The sequence below is a fragment of the Marmota flaviventris genome, chromosome 9 (assembly GCF_047511675.1).
Source record: "Marmota flaviventris isolate mMarFla1 chromosome 9, mMarFla1.hap1, whole genome shotgun sequence".
Classification (NCBI taxonomy): Eukaryota; Metazoa; Chordata; class Mammalia; order Rodentia; family Sciuridae; genus Marmota; species Marmota flaviventris.
The window spans coordinates 47,464,228-47,488,948 of record NC_092506.1 but is presented as its reverse complement, the minus strand read 5'-3'; the positions used below and the strand labels follow the sequence as shown (position 1 = coordinate 47,488,948).

Here is a 24,721-nt window from a genome sequence, read left to right as displayed (position 1 = left end):
TATTTGAGGTTTTTACTTTTCAGGCAAGTTGACCTTGATCTGATATACTCATTAGCAACAGTGAAAGATGTTTCATCTTTTAATTTTCTCAAACATCAATGCTTAAATGTGTTTCTCTTACCCTTGATTGCTGCATCTTTTAGTATCACACCATAAAAGAGCAAAGCAACTAAAAGTCTGGTTTATGTTCCTGGCCCTGATGATAAGTTCTCATCTAAAAGGATGCCTCTAATTATAGAACCAATATAAGAATAAAAATTTAGGAATTAAAACAATGAAGCTATTTCTAGAGAGATCAATCTGAAAAATGCTCCTCGGAAACTGCCCAATGCCTTTGGGCAGCATGCCTGCTCAGCAGTACATAGAGGAGGAAGAGCTTATGTGGTGTTCATTGAATACTGAAACCCTGAAATTCCCAGAACTATGGGTCAAATCACCTGGAGTGAGTTGGGAGTGGAGACTCAGTTCCCCAAATTAATTTTTCACATTGCCATAAACTGCAATTAGAAAAATTCAACTTTAATAGTTAATGTCACATGAAAGTGGACCTTGCTCTTGAAAATCAAGAAAATTATTCAAGCAGCTGAATCAATACATTCAATTCACAAACATTGTAGAATTGTTTCGGGTTCTGGGAAGATGGAAAGGGAGCAAAAGGAGGCAAATTTATTTTTTATTTAGAAAGATCAAATTAGAGCTTGTTCGTCCTCTTACACAGGATACTAAAATATAAATTCATGACACTATTTCCAGGTTTTTATATATGTGTCTAGGCTTCTCTCTTTTAAAAAATAGCCATTGTCTCATATACATTTCAAGTGAAGTAGTTAAGCTCAGTCTAGGGCTAAAAAAGTTTGCTTGTCCAGACTCTTAATAGTTGTCCCCAACTCATGTGAATGATAAAAACTCTGCATAGACTGTCTCCTGAGTTTATAATTTCTCTACTAATAGCATAAGAATGTATGTTCTTTAAATATGACTTTTATATACAAGAAATCTTAGAGTAGCCAAAATTTAGAGTTTGGCTTAAATTCTTTGATATAACTTAAGGGTTACCAGAGAATACCTCATTACCAGCCTTGTTTGTGACCAAAAATTTTTCCATATATCCAAATCTAAGTCCTGCCTAACTCAACAGGTATAGTCAGCATAATCAAACACAGCTTTGTTATCTTAGGACACTACTCTGAGAAGTATTTTGTTCAACAAAAGCAACTAATTCCTGCACAGTATTGTCCTGGTCTCTAAATTCTTCTCAGTTATGTGTTATGATCTCATGGATTCTATTTGAGAAGACTTACTTTTAAATGATCTAAATTTGTTGGATATAGAGCAATATCTTCTCTCACAAAAACAATACCACATTTTTAACAAAATTAGATAACATGGTATAAGATATCTATAGGTAGCAGAAAATAAAGCCTATATTTGATTTTGAAATGTGGTTAATTTTAACTTTATAAACACTGAAATCAAATATACAATTTCCACAGTATATCTAAAAAGTTTCTGGGGACTGGTATTGGGATGGCAACTGAGATTCAGTATAAGAGAGCAAATTTAGTTTATATCAATGTTCCATAGAAATAAAGATGAAGAAATAATCAAAACAACTTATAGAGATCAGAAAAGGACTGAACCAAAGCACTGATGAAAGCATATTCTCCAACAAAATATACTTCTGTCCTTAATATAGATGCCAATTTAAGGGGGAGTATGACTCGCTGTAAAATTTCTGCTCTAGAAAAATGAATTTTTAACAATTTAAATGGCACCATTTTCCTTCACTCAGGCATCCAAAAACCTTTTGGGAATATAGACTTAGTATCCTTTATCCAAAATGCTTGGGACTAGACGTATGCAGATGTGGGGGTTTTTCCAATATTGGAACACTGATTAAAGACTTTACTAGTTGAGAATCTCTAAGATGAAAAAAAATCTAAAATCTGAAATAATCCCAAATCCAAGGTGCCAAAAACATGCATTGGAGAAAAGATAGCTTCTTCAACAAATGGTGCTGGGACAACTGGAAATCCATATGCAACAAGTTGAAATTAAATATCTCTCACCATGCACAAAACTCAACTCAAAATGGATCAAGGACATAGGAATAAAACCAGAGACCCTACATCTAATAGAAGAAAAAGAAGTTCCTAATAAGACTCCTTTGGTACAAGAATTAAAATCAACAATCAATAAATGGGATGGACTAAAACTTAAAAGTTTCTTCTCAGCAAAAGAAACAATCTGTAAGGTGAATAGAGAGTCTACATCTTGGGAGAAAATCTTTATCCCCCACATATCAGATAGAGCACTAATCTCTAGGGTATATAAAGAACTCAAAAAGCTAAGCACCAAAAAAAAAAAAAAAAAAACCAAAAAACAAAAAACAAACAAAACAAATAACCCAATCAATAAATGAGCCAAAACCCTGAGCAGACTCTTCTCAGAAGATGATATACAATCAATCAACAAATATATGAAAAAATGTTCATCATCGCTAGTAATTAGAGAAATGCAAATCAAAACCACTCTAAGATTTCATCTCACTCCAGTCAGAATGGCAGCTATTATGAAGACAAACAACAGTAAGTGTTAGCGAGGATGTGGGAAAAAAGGTACACTCATACACTGCTGGTAGGACTGCAAACTGGTGTAGCCAATATGGAAAGCAGTATGGAGATTTCTTGGAAAATTGGGAATAGAACAACCATTTGAACTAGCTATCCCTCTCCTCGTTCTATACCCAAAGGACTTAAAAACAGCACACTATAGGGACACAGCCACATCAATGTTTATAGCAGCACAATTCACAATAGCTAAACTGTGGAACCAACCTAGATGCCCTTCAGTAGATGATTGGGTAAAAAAAAAAATGTGGCATATATACACAGTGGAATATTACTCAGCAATAAAAGAGAATAAAATCATGGCATTTGCAGGTAAATGCATGGATTTAGAGAAGATAATGCTAAGTGACATTAGCCAATCCCCAAAAACCAAATGCTGAATGTTTTCTCTGATATAAGGAGGCTGATTCCTAGTGGGGTAGGGAGGGGGAGCATGTGAGGAATAGATGAACTCTAGATAGGGCAGAGGGGTGGGAGGGAAAGGGAGGGGGAGGGTGTTAGAAATGATGGTGGAATGGGATGGACATTATTATCCAAAGTACATGTATAAAGACATGAATTGGTATGAATATACTTTGTATACAACCAGAGATATGAAAAATTGTGCTTTATTGGTGTAATAAGAATTGTAATGCACTATGCTATCATATATAAATAAAAAATTAATAAAAATTCAAATATTTTTAATTTCTAAAAAGTTTTTATTAGTGCACTATAATTACACATAAGAGTGGAGTTCATTTTGACATAATGATAAATGCATTTAACAGTTTGTTTATTCTCAATCCCTGGTTCTTCCATTTTCTTTAAGAAAAAAAACTGTGGAATGAAAATTCAAGTTTTTTGAGCATCATTTTGGCACTGAAAAATTTTCAGATTTTTAAGAATTTTTAAATTTTCAAATTAGGGGTGCTCCACCTGTATTAGTTTGACTCATTTGCATTTGAAGACTTTTCAGTGAGCCCTTAAATCAGTCAATCCTAGTACTGGGGGTCTAGCTCAGTAGCAAAGCACTTGACTAGAACGTGCAAGGTCCTGCGTTCAATCCACGCCCCCCCACCAGAAAATAAAAAATTAACCAATGGCTTACACATCTATTACTCTAATCACTTGAGATCCACCAAAGACATCCTACCTTTTCTCATAAGGTTGTTCTCTACCAAATGTAAAAGAGTAGTCAACGGTAACCAGCAATCAAAATAGATGATAGGTTTGTTTTCATGCTATTTAGTAAGCTTTTTTACCCAGACTTTTAGTACAGTGATTTATATTTTATAGCTCTAAGAAAATTAAAATGTCTTTGTTCACTTTATAAGCCACATATACAAAGAAACTGCTGCATTCAGATTTGTTGCACTCAGATTTGGTGGTTAATATAATCGGGTTAATATGTTAAAAAGAACTTGACACAAAAATTATTAATGAGTACAACAAGGTCACTACTTCTGAGCTGAGGTCACTTACAAAGAATGCACAAATGAAATTAAGGTTGACTTCTATTTACTTGACTATCTTCTTACATTGGATTCCTTTGGCAACATATCTTTAAACATTTAAAGCTCTGTTTACAGGGAGGCTCTGAAAGAAGCTTCAAACCATTATGCCTCTAATTGAATTCCCCAGGAGTCCAGTAAACTCAGAGGAATAAAGAAAAACCATAACATTTGCTAAATCATCTCAAAACATATTTCATTGCAAGGTTATGTGGCCTGTTTTTTGAGGTTCAAAGATGAATGAAAAATATTACTGAATACTTCATTATTTAGACTAAAATAAAAAAAGAAGTTTACCTATTAGTGGTAAGCAAATTAAACCAGCCCAGTTTAAACTTTTTTTCTGTCAGATTTCTCCCAAGAGAAATCTGACAGAAAACAATAACAACATTTTATATTTATATGTGACCAGTCTCCCAGACTATGAAAGTTCTCAGGAGGAAGAAAAGGTCTTTAACCAAAGACAATTATTCACAGTGAAGGTATGAGAGAGAGCTGACAGAAATTTTGTAGTCCTCAGGGAAAGCAGCAGCATTTTATCTGTGAATTCAGAACTGATAAAATAAGAGAAAATAAAAGTTGTAGCAACTAATTAGTTTATTAAAATGCCCCCTCTTCCCAATTCTAATTTTACTTTAAAATAAGCTTTTATGATCTTTTTTATTCAGAGTTCACTTGCATGCCCCTGTGTTTGTTGTGACTGCAAAGCAAAAACATGTGGATCTGAGCAATTCCAAAAGAATGTGAAGTCTCTCTCTACTTACCTGGTTTGTATGTTATTCCAGGGGGGAAGAGGAATCCCTGTTGGGCAGCAGCAGCTGCTGCCAGGGTCCGCTGGTCATGTGGAAAAATTGGGATCATGAGCGGAGGCATGTGACCCTGAACCTGCTAAACAGAAGAGAGCCTATGATCAGACAGAGAGCAAATGTATGCCAAGAAGTCTTTGTTTCTCACTCCTGGTGGTGTGCTGGTACCCACACGGCCACCTACCTCTCACTTCATTCCAGATCTTAAAGCTGAGAAAAATTCAGGCAAAATCCACTAAATCTTTTTTATTTTATTATTTTTTTTAAGATTCTGTTAGCATATCAAGGACATAACTTAATTGTAAATTTGCCTCTGTGTTTCACCAGAAGGTGGTTAATGGTTTTCATTTATCCTATTTTGCTTTTATTTTCCTTCTTTTTTAATAAACAAATAACTAAAAGAAATAAGTTTGCTTCTTTTCTTACACTACAATGTTGAGAGATTTTGCCCTTTCACCTGCTTTGCATTCTTTGCTTTATTTTGAAAAGAGTATTTAGTATCCTTGGTCAGAAAATAATGTCTAATTGTTATATATTCCAAAAGCTGTATCTATCTATCCAATTTAGGTATCTTATTTCAAAGCCTCACTGCATTATATTAAACATATAGCTCTTCAGATTTAAGGCTACTACATCTTGGCTTCCAATTAAACTAATATTCTTTGCCATACACACCTCGATGTAACATATAAATTGCTTGTCTGGCTAAGCAGTTTTACAGCTTTATGCACTACCATGTAGCTCAGTAATTATGGAGTTGTATTCAGAGAGCATTTCATAATAAATCCTACTATATCAAATTTCATTTGACCTCAATAAATGTATCAAAGAGCACAAAAATGCAAAATAGAAAATCTTTACTCTATATCAGTATTTGTATTCCATATAAAGAAAATAAGAGCTATGACAGAATCATGCTTGTTGAAATTACATTTTAATTTCCTAGTTTCCTTCTTTACTCTATGCATGCTGCCCTGATTCCAGGATAGCACAACAGGAAGGTTTTATCCTGGCTTTGGGGACATGATTTTAGGTTGGACTATAGGACATTTCTCATTTAAAGATCAAAACTGTAATGTACCAAAAGAAGTGATCTGTTAGCTCAAACACGGTCTTTGGCCTCTTTACTAGAAAAGGGCTGCACTTTATCTTAAGAAATAAACCTTTACCAGTAATTCAACCAGTCCCAAACCCTTCCCCTGTCTAAATTCCTAAATCTTCTCTTTAGGCAAAATTCCATATACTGGTTGATGACCCTGCTTAAATAGCACTGACTTGCCATGTCCTGTCCCTGTTCCCTCCACAACCAGGAACATAGTGCAAAAATATGTGGGTCTAAGAGGTTTCATTTACCAACAGTTTTTCTCTAGGGAAAGCCCTAAGATGTGGGTTAATAAAGGGCAAGCAAAAAATAAACACTTTACAGTATTTTTCTGAATTCATTTCTCAGGAAAATCAACTTATAATAAAAAGGTCTTTGTGCAATTACTACCTTGCCAGTGGGGCGTGAAAGAAACTAGCTTTGAGCAGCTATTTCTTACATTTTAGCTGAGGTAAGCCCAAGTTTTGTACATAAGAGTACAAACTTAACCTGCTTAAATTGAAGCTGATCCCCTAGTGTCCAGGTCTTGCCTTTAACCCTGAAGAAATGCACTCAACTTGCTGTTCAATTCCAGTTTGTTGTAACCTAATATAAACCTGAAATGTGAGAGATGAATGCACTGTTTTATGCCAGAAAACAAACATGCTATGTTTGTGGGTGACCATCATTCAGTAAAAGAATACATCAGAGGAAATAATTTCATTCTCCTCTAGAAATATAGTTTTAGCACATACCTAGAACATAGGGCAGGTGCCTTGTGCTATAGAGAAGAGAAGCAAGAAATACGAGCATCATCTCTGTTTATTCTTTCCTTCTTTCATTTAATGAACATTTATTAAGTTGTTACATTAACTATTAGGAGTTTTGAGAAATAGCTGAAGAAATTGGGGATACTTGTGACAGAAATGATATCAGATTATTTTTAAATATCTGAAGAAATGATGTGTGGAAGAAGGATCAGATTAAGACTACATGATTACCAAGGACAGAACTAGGTTCAAATGGAAGATATTTGGGGAAAGTTTAATACAAAGAAGAATTTTCTACTAATAAATTATTCAAGAATTTTTAGTGCTATTCATTAAACAGCGTCTTAGAATGAAATTTTTTCTTCACATTTTCACTTTGATTACCCAAGTTCTTGAGATGACAAGAGAGTATAAGGGGGTAAATGACAATTATGAACCAAACTTCAACTGTCTATGTCCATGAGATAACTAAGTAAATTATCTATGGTCATTTTAATGCCAAAGAATTGTAAATGTTTTATATTAACATAAACTGGAAGAATTTAAGGAGGTTACTTTCTGTCCATCACACTTTACAAACTAGGATATGTTAAAAACGTATGCTATTATCCAGAGGCTATTTCAATAAGTTGAGAGACACAGTTAAAAAGGAGAGAGACAGGAGACAACTAGAAAGCAACAGTAATGACAGAATTATAGAATAGGAATAGAACTTAAGAGATGATCTAAAAATACAAAAACAACAACAACCAAATAACCCAATCTATAAATGATCTAAGGATCTGAACAGACACTTCACAGAAGAAGAAATACAATTGATCAACAAATAAATAAAAAAGTGTTCAACATCTATAGCAATTAAAGAAATGCAAATCAAAACTACTCTAAGATTTCATCTCACTCCTGTCAGAATGGCAATCATCAAGAACACAGACAAAATATTGGTGAGGATGTGGTGAAAAAGGTATGTACACTCATACATTGCTGGTGGGACTGCAAATTGGTGCAACCACTATGGAAAGCAGTATGGAGATTCTTTGGAAAATTGGGAATGGAACAACCATTTGACCCAATTATCCCACTCCTTGGTTTATATCCAAAGGACTTAAAATCAGCACACTACAGGGACACAGCCACATCAATGTTTATAGCGGCTCAATTCACAATAGCTAGACTAGGAAATCAACCTAGGTGTCCCTCAATAGATGAATGGATAAAGAAAACGTGGTATATATACTCAATGGAATATTACTCAGTTTTAAATAACAGTTAAATTATGACATTTGCCAGTAAATAGTTTGGAGAATATCATGCTAAGCAAAATAAGCCAATCCCATAAAACCAAAAGCCAAATGTTTTCTCTAATATATGGATGCTAGATCACAAAAGGCGGGGGGCACTAAGGAAGAACAGTGTTACCTTAGATTAGGTAGAGGGAAGTGATGGGAGGGGAGGGGAGAGGAAGGCATGTGGGGATAGGAAAGATAGTAGAATGAAACAGACATTATTACTGTATGTATATATGTGACTACATGACCAATATGATTCTGCATCATGTACACTCAGAAAAATGAGAAATTATATCCCATCTATATATGATATATCAAAGTGCATAAATGCATTCTACTGTCATGTATAACTAATTAAAACAAATTAAAAAATTTTAAAAAAAGATGATCCAACCTTATAGTTCTCAAAGTGTAGTACCTAAAGACCAACATTGGCAACTATGGTACATTTTTAAAAAGCAAATTATCAGGCTCCACATCATACCCATTTAATCAGAAACTCCAAAAGTGGGTCCACTAATCCAAATTTTTAACTAAAGCTTTATTAAGAGCAGTGATTCTCAAATTTCAGTGGACATTGGAATCAACTGCTGAGCTTGTAAAACAACAAAAACAAAACCCAAACAAAACCCACAAGTGTTTGGCCCCACCCTCAGGGACTCTGAATCAGCAAATCTAAAGTGAGGTCCTAGAGTGTACATCTGCATTTCTAACAAGTTTCCAATTGAAGTTGGTGCTGCTGGCCCAGGGACCATTCTTTGAGAATCACTAATCTAGTCCACATTTAACAAAACATAAATATGGAAGTAGATGGCTAGAGAAGATAAAAAAAAGTATAAGCTAAGGCTACACATCCTATGACAAAGCTGATCTATAGTTCAAAATTGCTAATCACCCTATCAGTGCTTTACCCATCATATAACATGGACTTCAGTGATTGAAAAGAATAAATCACTTGTATACACTGTTTCAGCAGAGAAAATCTGGAGATAACCAGTAATTTTATATCAGAGGTGTATTGTTGTAGGCAGTTATGGGGTTGAATGTTGTCCAATTAAAAAAAAAAAGTCCTTCCTCTCTCTTATTTTTACCCAGAACACACTTGTTCTCAATATTTATTGCCATTAATTCCAATTGTTTATTACAATATATTCATTAGTAATGATCATTTAGTTTTAAATGATAAAATTGTCCGTAACTTATTTTAAATAAAACAATATTGTGAAAAGTCAAAGTGCCCTTTATTAAAGACAACAGAATATCTAGCAACTAGTTAGCCTGAGAAAAGATGATGAAAAACTCCTCTTTTAACTCTAATTATGGATGTATTAATATTGATGATGGAGATAATAAAAACAACCACAGCAGCTAAGACTTTTCAGTGTTTCCTATATGTTCATCACTAGTAAAGTGATTTATAAAGTCCTATCTATTAAAATAGGCATATTTACTGAGAAATAAAAAATTCATTTAAGGAGAAAGAGAAAAACCATAAGAGGTTAAGTAACTTCATCAACTAAAAAGTGTTGGATCCAGGATTTAAGTCCACATCAAAGTCAAGGTCAAAATTTGCATTTTTTTCTGAAAAGTTTATACATATAAATACCATATTATATGAAACATGAAGTCATCTTTTGCTAAACAGATTTAAATGAGGTGAGGAGGGACTGGGGTTGTGGCTCAGTGGCAGAGCGCTTGCCTCACACGTATGAGGTCCTGGATTTGATCCTCAGCACCACATATATATAAACAAATAAAATAAAGATATTGTGTCCATCTACAACTAAAAATATTTTTTAAAAAAATTAAATGAGGTGAGGAAAGCAATTCTTTGTGATAACTGACAGATTTATAAATATAATTGTAGATTATATTAAACAATACAGTGAAATCATATGAACTCTTAACCCAGTTATCTCCAATGGTAGCATCATGCAAAACCATACTATAATATCAGAACCAAGATATTGACATTAATACAATCCAAAAATATTATTCAGATTCCCCCAGTGTGTTAAAGATACCATGTCTTAAAATATTAGTAAGGGTAATGAGGGTCTCTGAATGTTTCCCACTACTTGTATGGTCCAGTGCAAGTGATAGGAGTGGAAAGTATGAGTTAAGGCAATTATTTCCCCCTCTCATAACTTTTCCATTTATTGTACTTATTGTAAAACTATTGGTCAAATGTGGGACAGAAAATAAAAAGCAAGAGCTAGGTAAGTAGACAAGGAAAGTGGAATGATATAAGCATCCAAAATATTCTCCCCTTATGAAAGCTGTGAATTCTGATCACTGTACTGTGTGCCAGTGTTTAGGGCAGACAAAGAATTTTAAAGATAGAGGAAGCTCCACCCTGCTCTGAAAAATGTAATCCTGCCTTTCCTCCTCCTTCTCATAATCCTATTTTCCTATTTGGCAACACGCCAGAAAGGTAGTAACGTTAGAAACAGCAACCTTAAAAAGTATTTTACTTAAGAATGAAAAATAATAGAATTCCCTTCACTCCATCAAAGAGTAACTAGTCTCCACACGTCTTTTTCAAGAAGTTATCAAAATTTCAAGTAGCATCTTTTTTCTTAAAAGTATAACTTTCCCTATGCACAAATTCAGAGATTACTTAATTATCTTATAAGTTAAGGGATAAAACTGATTTTGTTAGTACAAAGAGTAAAAAACAATGTGGCCAAAATATATCTCAGCATGAAAACTGCTTTGTTTTTACTGTTTTGGAAGTAAGCACTAATTGGCTGGGTGCTGAATGACTAATGAGAAACCAGGAGCCTCATCATGGGTGGAACTTAGTGCATCATGAAAGGAGGAAATAAACTATCTACACCAAAGCACAACTGTCCATTAATTCTAAGCTTCCACAGTCCCTGACCAAAATGTCCCCCCTTTGGAGATTGTGGGGAACATATTCTTGATCAAATAGGCTACATGCCCAGAAATTTTAATTGCTAGGGTATTCCTCTCTTCTCTCTGAGAATCAAGACGGCAGCAGATGCATGTGAAACATTTAGGTTCTGTCTCTTCCAATTCGTAAAACAGCATTGTTGCATCAACACTTATCCCCTTTGTTTTCTCTGTGCTAAGTTGTTGAAGATGCCATTTTTTGCCATCTGCCCCAGAGCTTCATTAAAGATACATGAATGGGCTAACTGGCCTGATATCTTGTGAGGAACAGGTGCTATTGTTTGTCCCTGAAGACTTGCACTAAAGATATGACTCAGAATACTTGAGAAAGAGCATCTGCAGCAGTCAGTCAGAGAGCAACTTGGCAGAGACCTGGCTACGCGCTAATATGCAAACAGAGTGACACTCAGGGGGGCTCATTTTCTCTTTCATGAAGATTATTTAACTTCTTTTAGCGATAGGCAATAAGCATTTGTATTGAAAATCATGGGCATATTAATGTCTGTTACTGAGATAAAGGCAGTAGGCAAGTAAGAATTTTTTTAAATGCTTTATTTCTCAAAAATCATTTCTCATGTGGTTTAATTGGTGAAACCACCTTTAAAGTGTCAGAAGGAATGTTTCTGATGTGTGTACACCACAATAAAAAGGGAGAGGGAGACAGAGATAGAAAATACAGAGATCAAGGAAGAACAATCCAGAGAGAGAAGAGAGACGTGATATCGGTTCTGCAGACAAATAGAAACAGGGGAGAAGGCTCAATTTCCTTAACAACCATAATTTTATTGCAAAGAATAGCTGAGTCATTTGCATTGTGTTACCAGTGTCAAAGCTGTAGCAGACAACACAAGAAATAAGTCCCTAGAAAACTTCCATGAAAAGATCAGAGAGGTATCTTCTTCCTGTCCCAAAGGATAGGTCAGGTCAGTACATGGACCTCAGCTAATTCTGTAAAGTTGAGAACAAAACAGTCTCATTTGATAGGATAAATTCATGTCTTTATAGAAATACTTGAAGCTTCAAACTTTTGTTATTGTTGTAAAATCTAACGTGTTGACTCTGCTCTGCCCTTCCTTAGAAAGCATAATGAATGCAGTAGTCAATATACTGAACTTCTCTTGGTTAAAAACAGTCTGAAGCACACAAGGCCTTAAATTACATTACTGCTTTAATTCACTAATTATCTTTCACCAGTAAACTGAGTTTCCTGAATGGCCAGTGCCATTTATATTTCTATCTGCCCCATTCCTCTTATCATAGAAATAAGAATATAGGAGGCATTTTGTAATAACTGGTAAATGGTTGGAAACAAACCATCAGGAACCTAAGAGCTGGTCTTCTGATCAAAAATTTCCGTAAGGTAGTATTGTTAATGCAACTGCTTGAGGTGTTGGGCAGTAATAATTCTCATTTAAGAAGAGAACTTAAAAATGTCTTTTAAGTACATCCCGACATAACCTTGTTGGTTTTTCATATTTCTTATTTAGCAAATCTCTGGCTCTTACACCCATGAAGTATAGAAATACTGCTTCTAAAAGAATCTAGCTGGCTCCAGTAGGAGAATAATCAAACTAAAATTCTATCAGGAGCAGGTCCAGGACATACATTTTCTAGAGAATTGAGTCCTATCTTCTCAGATGTTTTCCACCAGCATCCAAGGGATACATATTATATAAATAATATAATGGGCATCCAGAAAAGAATCCCTTGTTTCTGTTTCTTTCTTTCTTTGTCATTGGTAGGATGTCTCCTTTCCTTCTTTCTTCTCTCCTATTCTCTCTCCTTCCCTCTCTCCCCCCTTCTTTCCTTTCTCAGGTGCTAACAGGATAATACACAAAACATTTTGTTATGATTTTTAACCATTCATCTTTTTAAATTTTTTTCTTTCTTCCTTTTATTTATTTCTTACATACATGACAATAGTGGAGTGCATTACATTCATAATTATCCATTCACAGCACAATTTTTATAACTCTGTATATAAAGTATGTTCACACCAAATTATACAGTTATACATGAGCTCTCTTATTTTTTGCATACTTTATACCACCATTTATCATCCATTCATCTTTAATATGCAATGTCTTCCACAATTTGGGATACTTACTATAGCACTCTTCAAAATTCACACTAAAGGGTAAAGAAGACCCTTGAAAAAAATAAAATAAGTATAATATATTACAGTTTAAAAGTATTCTTTTGAAAACTCAAACTTTGGTCCTTCAAAGTCACTTGCTTTACTGAGATCATTAATGAATATCTAAATTTACTCTTGGTTGTGCATTTTTCTGTATATTATTGTTCAATAAAGTTAACTAAAGAAAAAAATCAGTTCCAATAGTTTACTTCTCCTTACTAATTTAGGCTATTGAATATACTTCACAAAATATCCAAACTATTTACAGAAGAAATAAAAAAGACATCTTGTCACTAGCTTCGTAATGTCCCCACTCCCACCACCAAGTGTAAAACATGCAAACAAAACAAATCTATTTGCTATGTCAGTCTTTAAGACAGCTATTTAAAATCCACTGCACTGTCTAGCACTTTTAGCTCCCTTCCTTGCTTACAGGAGAGAAACAATCTTTGAGAGCAAGCACACAATGACTTGATCAGGTCAATGGCACATGTTTTAAAAATCTTTAGATATATAGCCAGAGAGGAATGTCAGACCTGAAAAAGCCAATCTTTTCCTTTGTGTTAATATTTATTTCTATATTCTTAGCATACTGCATCATTTGCTCTATTTGTATTTTTTAAATGGACAAACATCTCATTAATCTACCAGGATCATCAGTAGTCAAACATCATTACTTTATCATTCATTAATTTGCACATGTTCTATTTAAATATTGAATTTTCAAGGAATGAAAAAAAATATGGACTTAACACTGACATAATCTTGATTCCTACAATCTCATACTTATTTTCCCTTCCTCCATGAAATGAAGAGATTGAGACAGTCATGACCTCTTAGAGTCCCAGGAAATGTTATTCCTTAAGAGAAAGAAGAAGTGCCTCTCTTAGCAACTCTTCAAAAGTCACTTACTGAGCACCTATTGCTATGTGACTGGTACTATGGTAGGCATTAGAAATATAAGGATGCCTCAGAGAAGTCTAAACCTTATTTTATCTGGTAGTGGTATTAGGTTGTTTTTACTGACATACAAGTATAAATCACGCAGTTTGTCAGCTTACTTTAGAATAAGGTCAATAAGAGAAAGGCAAGATTAGCTTAAGAAAAAAATGATATTATGGCAAAAATTCTGTTAGTTATAATTCCATAGTCTTTCTATGGTTCATACCCTAAAAATTGTTGAGAGTATTTATGAAGACATAAGTCATATTACTTTCTAAAAAGGATAACGAATGTTAATTAAATGTGTTTAAATTTTCTTACTATGTTTTAAGAAACTCTCACTGGGAGGGAAATAGAATATCCTGGCCATAAAGAAATTAATAAAACATGTTATGCAAAAGTAAAATTTATGATTCATTTGGAATTAGATATCTACCACCTTTTCAATCCATACAAATGCATAATCTTGTCAATTAAATATTATTGTTAAGGTCTAGTAGTATGTTAAAATCACTTTAAAGTGCAACTAAGGAAAATTCATGTGTGTTTATTACTCCTTAAGGATCTATTAGTGGGTATTTTATTCAGATTCGTGCTGTAAAATCTGCATAAACTCAGCATATTGTTATCCCCATGTGTGCATTTGTTTGGTTAAAGCAGAACAGCAAATCTCAATTTTTGCAACTTCTGGAAAAGTCAAGAGAACTAAAACAGTCTTAATTTTAATCAGATACAAACAGTTATCACTACAGAAGTGAAGAGTTGACTATTATGCAAATAGTCACAGTTAGTGGTCACCAGGCCATCACAGAAGACTGAGCTAGTCAATTACTTTGGATATTTCCAAAGACTAGTGAAGATGAATGTTTCTTATTCCACCCTGTCTTATTTTCAGAAAAGTATGAAACATATTAGAGACTAATGATTGTTGTTCTTAAATGGAAACCCTATTAAATACAAAATGATCAAAGTGTTTTGCCAAGATGAAAATTAATTTTTTTCAAATTCTGTATAAATGCTATATAAATATGTTAACATTTGTAAAGAATGTGGCATTCCTTTCTTTGCAAGAACCAAATCCAGATATAAACCTTTCATAAACTTTTGACCTGTAATGAAGGCAATCTGGCTTTTACCCCTGAAGTATTTTATACAAGCTTATTCTGTTAGCAATGACCAGAGTTCAATTATTAAATTCCTCATCCAGAAATGCAGGTTTACATTTTAAACTATAGGTCTTGTTAAAATTATGCACCAGCAACCTAAAGGCAGGGACTTTGTATCTCCCTAGAGCACAGTAAAAGGCCTTGCACAGAGTAGGGTCTCAACAAATATTTGAGAATTCAAACATGAATTCTTTAAAAACTTTTATTCTCTTATTTTAAAACTAAGCTATAACAATTCTGATGATTTTTTAATCTACTGAATCAAGTCAAAGTTCTTTCATCACTTACAAGTCTCAAATTGAGGCACAGAAATATAAAATTGCTCCAAATCTATTTCATCAGAGTGATCTTTTCTTTTGACTATGCCATGATCCAACTTTGAAGTCTACTTGTTGGTAAGAAAACTTAACAATTGACTTTATTTATTTCAAGTTTTTTTTTAAATGATTGAACACTCCCATTATATCTGTTTAAATGCCTCTATATTATAATTTTAGAGATGCCTCTAAGCATCTTTAAAAATTTCATCATCATCAATTATAGCCCTACTGACAGAATTGGGTAAGTTGTTCTCACCAAAACATCTAGGAATATAATTTTCAAAAATAATAATAGGGCTAGGGTCATGGGTCAGCAGTACAGCACTCACCTAGCATGGGTAAGGCACTGGGTTCAATCCTCAGCACCACGGAAAAAATAAATAAATAAATAAATAAAAAAGTATTATGTCCACTTACAACTAAAAAATATTATTACTGCTAATTATAATAATATTTGTTATATCACAGTGGGATTGTTATTCAACATAGAATGAATGCCAGAAAAAAAAACATTTAAGCATCAGCTATCATGGCAGGCAGAAGCAGGTTCATCTTAAGCAAGGCCTAAGAACCATACCATGGAAACTGAAAAGAACAAGAATGAAGTGTCTAAGTTACTGACAGCTGGGGCTCAGCCCTGGGAAGATGATGTCTTTGGAAGTATCAGTGAGAGATGGTACCTATATATGTGACTGGACTTGGGGGATATTTTCATAAAAAATGAATACTGAGTAAAAACATAAACAGTATGTACCTTTAGGTTTTCAGTCTTTATCATACTCTAGATTTTTTAAGCAAAAAAAATAATGACATGCACTTAATGTTATTTTGAAGCATAATCTGTAACTACTGGCCTCACCCCTAATATGCACATTATATACACACCTATACACATATTCACACAGACTCTGCTACCTCTGCTACCCAAACTCAATAAACAAGCAAATCAACACTGGTGATGATTGTTAAGAGTAAGCTAACATGCTAATTTTGAAAAAGTGATTTTCTTTATTTTTGTACTTAATACTATATTAATATCTTATTTACAATAAAGAAATGTTCCTATTAAAGAAGGTGAACTCCAAACTCCCTTGCCTGGGCCATCATTAAAGACCCTCCAACGAAAGATTTCAGTGTACTTCTCCAGTCCCTGACTTACTACTCTTTACCACGATCTTTCTTTTCTTGTTTTAATAGCCTCTAATTCATGCCACTTTTCTCACTTGCCATACAAAAGAATCTTTCTTTTCCTTTCTACCTTCCCAAACCTGACCTGTCTTTCAAGGTTTCACACTAATTCAACTCTACTATGAAAATTTCTGAAATATGAATTCCTTTTCCTCTGTCAAAATATGCATTGCACATATTGTGTTGAATTATTTAATGGTTTTCCCATGTGGATGCATTAATTCACTTATTAAACAAATGTTTATTTTAATATTGACACCATTCTAGGTAACAGGATACAATAAACAATATCCCCCACCACTGTCTGCTACAGAAGACAGACAACATACAAATGAATGCATTATGTGTGTGTGTACATATATATACACCCATGAACATATACATATATGGTATGCATATATATGTATATATATCAACACTAGATGATAATTGGTGCTAGGAAGAAAAATAATGTAAAGAAATTGAGTATGAGAGGTGGAGGGCTGGCAACAGAGCACAGGAATTTGAATTTTATTCTAAGTATGATAGAAAGTCACTGGAGGGTTTTAAGACAGAGTAGTAGCATAACACCTAATTTAGGTTTATAAAGATAACTCTGGTTGCTGTGAGGAAAACTGTCACAGGGCAAGAATGAAAGTAAACACCAGTTTAGAAACTACCTCAACAGTCCAAAAGTGGGGAAAATGTTGGCCCTATTTCCATCTTACATATCCTCTCTGCAAAAGTAGGAGGAAAACATCTTGCAGACAGAACCTTAATGTACTTCCAAATATGCCAGTAAAACAGTAAATATGTGATTGATTGATTGATTGGAATATGATTCATCCATGCTTCCATATGAAACAGAAGCACAGCACTTGTACTAAATTAATGCCTATAAGGGAGAAGGATATCAGAAATGGAATCTGGTTAGAAACAGCTACATCTTTAACTCTTTTCCCCAAACATTATATCTTTTATTAAAATTTTAGACAGCAGAGAAGCTTACTAACAGAAACTTAAAATTCAGATTCTTAATTCAATCTCTGCATGAAAAATATATGAATATTAAGAATATTTAAGTTATCTACTAACCTTTCTAAGGGAAAAATCAATAGTAAAGTTAACAAAACAGAAAATTTAATGTATACAAACTAGCTAAAATACTGGCTAAATAAAACTCTTACTTTTCATTTCATTAGTTAAGACTAATGTGATATTTCCAAAGGAAATTTATACTATAGAGTCGCATGCTACAGAAATTCATCTCTTAAGATATTCTGCTATTATAAAGAATAATAGTGTAGGTCAGTATCAGTTAGCAATGACTCAAAGAAATTAATAACTGAACAATTCAGTGCAATCATAGCTGAAAATAAATAGAAACTTAATCCCAAAAAGAAAAGGAAAAGTACTAGTCTACTTAAGGTCAAGAAAAAATAATAACCAAAATTCACAATGGAAAATGAATATGTCAAATCTTTTACAAGTTCTTAAACTAAGAAATCATACCAAGAAATTCTTATGTTCTTTTATTCTCTATTTTAATATATATTTTATATTTATTTTAATATATATGTGTGGGTATACACACACAAACACATTAAAATACACCAATATTGCATTACCTTTGATGATAATTCTTAATGGGCAGACAAAGAATTGAGGTATTACATGTCTTATATTTGTAAGTAGGTCCAATATAATATCTTAACCAATCCTCTGTGCCATAAAAATATATATATATAGGTTGGGAACATAGCTCAATGGTAAAGTTTTCCTAGCAGGCTCTGGGTTCAGTTTCCAGTAGCTCCAAAAAAAAAAAAAAAAAAAAAAAAAACCTATAACTAAACAGGTATGTCTTAATCCTAACAAGACATTCTGCAAAGAAAGGAAAAAAACTGTGTAAGAAATTTTTAAAAAATATGACAGGAACACTAAAGAAGAAAGAGAGGGAAAAAGCAAATGAGTAAGCATACAGTGGATTTTTGTGGTTTTCTTTTTTTTAAATAAACACTGTTAGTATATCTATAATTTTGACTCAATTACTGCCCAGTTAGTCCTTTACACTTCAACAAAGGTGAACTCTGAAACCCAGTGTTATACTTACCTTCAAGTATTTTGTAAAAATCAAAATGGCATATAATATGCTCATTGCAAAACAGAATTGCAATAAAACTTTAATTAATAATTAATTATAAAAATTTTAACCAAGATACATATGTTCAATTTCAAACTTATGAATTATTTTAAATTGAAATTTAAACTGAAAATTGAAAAACTGTGGATTTAGATTGTTCAGTTAATACAAACACGGGGACAATCTAGTGCATCAACCATTAGTTATTCTTGACTTAGGAGGTGGTACTCACTATCATATAATGAGCAAACACAGAGATAGATACTTTTTTCCAAATCAAGTCTACCAATTTTCAGACAGGTCAATGAATTTATAAATTTTTATGAATAAGAAGTGAAACAAAGAGAGAAAGAGAATCCTGCCCCCTATCTCTCAAATACACACAAAGGAAGAAGAAGAAAAAGCAGTTTATTCAAATGAAGTTACTTGTATTTCCATTATCTTCTACTCACCAATTTTAGAGTGACAACTGTAATTTTTTTTTTACTGAAAATTAGGAAACAGGAGAAGAAAAAGTGTAGAAGTGCACATGTGGATATTATAGAACTGATGTTTAATATTACCTCTGTTCCAGAATATTCAGAACTCAAAGCAATAGTACTCATGGTATTTGAGTCACATGGTACAGTATCAATCCAAAGATTTAATTTTTTGACTTTGAGTGGTTTATTACTAATTTGTGAATAATCATTGTCTATAGCCTTTTTGTCACACCCACAATGATATAGAACATGATAATGAAAGCTATGAACTTTTCTTAGATCCACAAAAGCCCAGCTATTATTTTGTTTAACTCTCCTTGATTTAACAATAAAAAAGATCATTGTTAGCTCTTTAATACTACACTATGACGTTTCTTTGGTAGAATAAGGAGTTGAATCTACATAGAAATTATTGGCCAGTAACAATAGGTCTTTGTCCAGCTGTGAGTACTTCCCTCCTCTACAACCAGTCCTTATCTGGCTCAGGAAATGCCTGTTTTAACTGACAGGTAGGAGATTAAATCTACAGCTGCTGAAACACAATCTCAGCTCTGTTAGATAGGCTTTCATTGAAAAGCACTACAAACACATAATTTGTTTATGTTGTACCAGCAATCTCTGACAAAGCAGACTGTCTAGCTGAGACAAATGTGGTTAAACCCATTTATTGTATTATTTCTGCTACACAGAACAAGCTCTTAAAACACAGAAACTAGACAAGGCACAAAGCTATAGCTGTCTAAAGAAATCAAGAATAGATGACTTCTTGTTACACTAGCCTCTTTTACACAGAAAGCATGTTCTCCCCTGGAAAACATCTATTCCAATTTCTCTTTTAAGTGGGTGGTTCAATTATGTTTATGCTTTCAGTTTTTAAAGTTTCTTTTGTTCCTGCCAGCATAAACAGGCATAAAATCACCTAATCACTGAATATCTCTAGACTTAAGAACATGATGAATATTTATAAAAAGTGCTATATTACCCCCTCAAAAAAAATACCCATAATGGTAAATTCTAATGACATTCCATCCTCTCTCGATATTCCTTGCAAATTCTGATAATTTATTTATTTCACTTGATAAAACATAACTTTATAACTCATAAAGAATATGAGTAGTAGTTACTTTAAAATCAAGGAGTCCTGCACAGAGACTAATTACTTAATGTTAAGTAATTACTTAAATGTTAAGGGGAGAGATTTTAATAATCATAACAATGAAGTCTGCTCATCAGGTGACCATGAATTTATTATTCCAGATTAATAATAGTAACTAGAAATAGAATATTTTGGTTTTATATTTAAAGTCTATTCTTCAGGTACACATTTTCAGCTCTAGCTAGCATTCTGAATATAATGTATACACATAAATTATAAAATCAGTAGAAAGTAAAGTTTAAGTCTTTACCTACCTATATTAAGTCCTAAGAGTTATAATCAATGATAATGAAACAACAGATGGTACACAATATGGTTTTAGAAACAGAAAAACAGATGCTATAATTCAAACTTGTCAAAAATTTTTAGGAAGAGTGGCATAATAAACACAAAGATTACAAAAATATATTTGAAACATAGCCAGAAGGATTATGGTTAGCCACTCTCAAACATGTCCTTAATCATCATCATAAAACAGGAAAGTGAGAAAATAATCTTCCAAGTTAGAACATATGTGCCACTTGGAACTCTGAGTTAGTCTTAAAATATAGAAAGTATGCCATAAACTAGCTGAAATCCATGGGGTCTCCCTTAAACAGCATGGATAATGAGGGGAATCCATAACAGACATAAACAAACCCAGAAAGATGTCTAGACCCCACATCATTATGTATGATATATGCCCAAGATATATGGGCATACATTTGAATGTTCAAGTTCAAACTTGGCTTCTATTAGACTGATTCAGTCACAGCATGGGGTTTCTTTAATAAACAAACCTTAGTGTTAGAAAATATTGGGGACTCAAATCATGTATTATGTCCCAGCTAGTTAAAGATGTGGTGCTCTAATGCCCTGTATCCCTTGAAGCTTTCTTAAAACAGACTGTAAATAATAAAGGAAAACCATATTCTAGAAAACATAAAAGCCTTAGATTTTTGCATTACAAGTTTGGAGCAAAGAATACACAATGATAGCATGTCAACATATGCTCAAGAAAGAATTTACGTTTCCCACTAAAAATTAGAAATGGTTTTAACAATGTGGCCTTGGTTTATATCTCCCATGATTCTAATACTAAATACATTTACATAAAATATGTAACCATAATTATCTCACCACAATAAGTTCTTTGCCATGTTTGACATATTCACATATGTATAATAAAAAGATTTAGCACACTTTAGAATCATAGACTTTTAAAACTAGAATGGTTTTAGAAAGACATTTTTTTTCAATCCCTTCATTTTAAACATGAATTTAATAAGGCTAAGAGAGAAGTGACTTGCCAAGCTCACAAAACTTAAGAATGACAAAGCCAATGCTAAAAACAAGTCTTTTGTTTCCATGTTCACTAATTTCATAAAATCATAAAATCAGATTTTCAGGGATGAAAAAGATTCAGGGACTATGTAATCAAGTAGATTTCATATGCACAAGAAGTTCCAATGAGCATTTTCAGATATATGTATGCCCTCTTCTCCCTTATCCTGAACTGCATACTCCTCAGGCTTAACTACTGCACTTGACAGAGGCACATAGGGATACCATGACTTTCCCATTGTGATATACTTAGTCAAAATCAGCTAAATTAGAACTAGATTTTATTATCTCAAGTTCAGGAATTTTCATTTTTATTTCCCATATTTTTTTTTTAATCTTTTTACAGGTAGAACCTAAATACAAATATACCCCTTCTTTTTTCAACTTTAGTCTAAATATGTTTTCTTAAACATAAATTCACATCATGAGCAGAGGATGAAGGCAAATCTCACTTCTTCTAGGAAGACATTCTGGCAACACTGATACACAGTAACTCTGAAAATTGCCTTTTTTCCTTTTTTTTTCCCAATTTGCTCCACCACCAAGTTTGCATGCCTGTGACATACATTAAAATCAATCATGTATTACCCTTTTAAAAAATGTATGAGACCATGAATTCTGAAAATAGAATTGTAATTTCTCTCTTCATATTCCTTGCAATATACAGCACTTTATAAAGATGGCTTTTACCAAAATATAAGTTGAGTTATTTTACTGAGGGTCAGGGTACTAGTTTCAAAAAGCATAAGAGTTGGCAGATTAAACAGCTACAACAACATATGAAAAGGACAATACACCATAAATTATGTGGGGTTTATTTTGGGAATGCAAGGTTGGTTTAACATTTGAAAATCAATTGATACAATTTATGATAATAAAATAAAAGAGCAAAAATTATTTTAAAAGATACAGAAGAAACATTTGAAAAAAATCTATAACTCACTCATGATTAAATTTATTTTAGCAAATTGAAATGAAAGGGAAATTCCTTTATCTGATTAAAAGCATATTTGAAAACCCTACAACTAATATTATAATCAATGGAGAAAGAAGCCCTGCTTTCTCCCTAAGATCAGAACAGGCAAGAATGTCTACTCTCACCACTTCTTTTCAATATTGTCCTAGGTTTCTCAGGCAGTGCAACAGACAAAAGAAAAGAAATAAAATGCACACAGTGTGAAAAGAAAGAAGTAAGATTGCTTTTATCTGCAGAAAACATGATTATGACCATAGAGAACCATAAGGAATCAAAAATAAAGCAACTAGAACTAATAAGTAAGTTAAGTCACAACAAATGAAGTCAATAACAAAAATCAGCTGTCTTTCTACATGCTAGTAGTAAAGAACTAGAAAAAATTTAATCTCCATTTACATTAGAATGAAAATAAAATACTTAGAAAATTTTAACAAAAAATATCCAAAACCTCTATACTGAAAACTTATGAAACATTGCAAGAATAAAGTACAGCATGAGAACTATAGTCAATAATATTGTATTGTAAACTGAAAAATTGCTAAAATAATAAATTTGAGGTGCTATTACCACTTAGAAAAGGTGAATATGGAAGGTAATGGGTATATTAATTTAATAGGCTATGATGTATTATCCTTTTCTATATTGTTTTATTCTGTTTCATCTACTTTAATGCATTTTAATTTGCTTAAATGTAGTAATGATTTCATTATGTATATGCATATCAAAACCGCATGTGGAATACCTAAAATCTATGCAATTTATTTTACCCATGAAGGAAAATTCTGAAACACTAAAATAAATGTAAATATTCATGGAATGGAAGATGCAATATTGTTAAAAAACAAAATTCTGGGGCTGGGTTTGTGGCTCAGTGGTAGAGTGCTTGCCTAGCACGTGTGAGGCCCTGGGTTTGATCCTCAGCACCACATAAAAATAAATAAATAAATAAAGATGACATTGTGTCCAACTAAAAAATAAATATTTTTTTAAAAAAGCAAAATTCTCCATAATTTTATCTATAGATTCAACACAATACAAATCCAAATTCCAGACATCTGAGATGTAGCTCAGTGGCAGAATACTTTGTTTCTCATGAGTGAGGCCCTGGATTTGATCCCCAGTGCAAAGAAAGAAAGAAAGAAAGAAAATTCCAGCAGCAGGACATTTTGATTTGGAAGATAGCATCAAGCTGATTCTAAATGTTACATGGAAAAAATAGTCAAAACAACTTTGAAAAATCAGAACAAAGTTAGAGAACCATAGGAAGGTTTCAAGACTTACTACAATGTTACTTAATTAAAGGTGGTGTTTATTTCTATTCCATAATCAGTGGAATAGAATAGAGAGCCCAGAAGTAGATCCACATTTATTTGGTGAATTGATTTTCACAATGATGCCTGGTAATTTAGTGGGGAAAAGATAGTCTTTCAAACAGATTTTGCTCAAAGTAGATATCTGGAAAAACCAAGCTTTGCCCTTTCCCTTACATTATATAAAAACTCAAAATGGATTAAGACCTAAACAAAAAAGTTAAAACTAAAAAACTTCAGAAGAAAATATAGGAGAAAATCATGATGATACTGTATTAGGCAAATATTTTAAAACAGAACATAGCTTGAACCAGAAAAGAAAAAAAATTGATAAGATGGGTGTCACCAAAATTACAAACTTTACTCTTTAAATGACACAAATAAAAAGGGACATTATAAACAGAGAGAAGATATTTGCAAAAAAAGGGCAGGGTTTCTATCTCAAATATAAAAAATACTGTTAACACTTAATAATATGTTGAATAAATGAATAACATTCTTAAAAATTTGAATGGACAACTCACCAGGCCACTTAGTATATGAGAAGACACTTAACATCAGTCATAGTATGATAGAGTAAGCCCTAGAATAAGTGAACTAAGTCAAAAGATGTCAGA

At 32.9% G+C, this 24,721-nt stretch overlaps 1 protein-coding gene across 6 annotated transcripts in view; it reads right to left on the bottom strand.

Moving 5' to 3' along the window:
• The window catches only part of Sox6 (SRY-box transcription factor 6), a 577,529-nt gene that overhangs the window by 124,957 nt on the left and 427,851 nt on the right, over positions 1 to 24,721 (bottom strand). For all 6 annotated transcript variants that reach the window (XM_071616371.1, XM_071616370.1, XM_071616368.1 and 3 more), the window contains one exon: positions 4,888 to 5,011. In XM_071616371.1, coding sequence (XP_071472472.1) covers positions 4,888 to 5,011 — 124 coding nt within the window. The remainder of the gene's footprint in view (positions 1 to 4,887; positions 5,012 to 24,721) is intronic.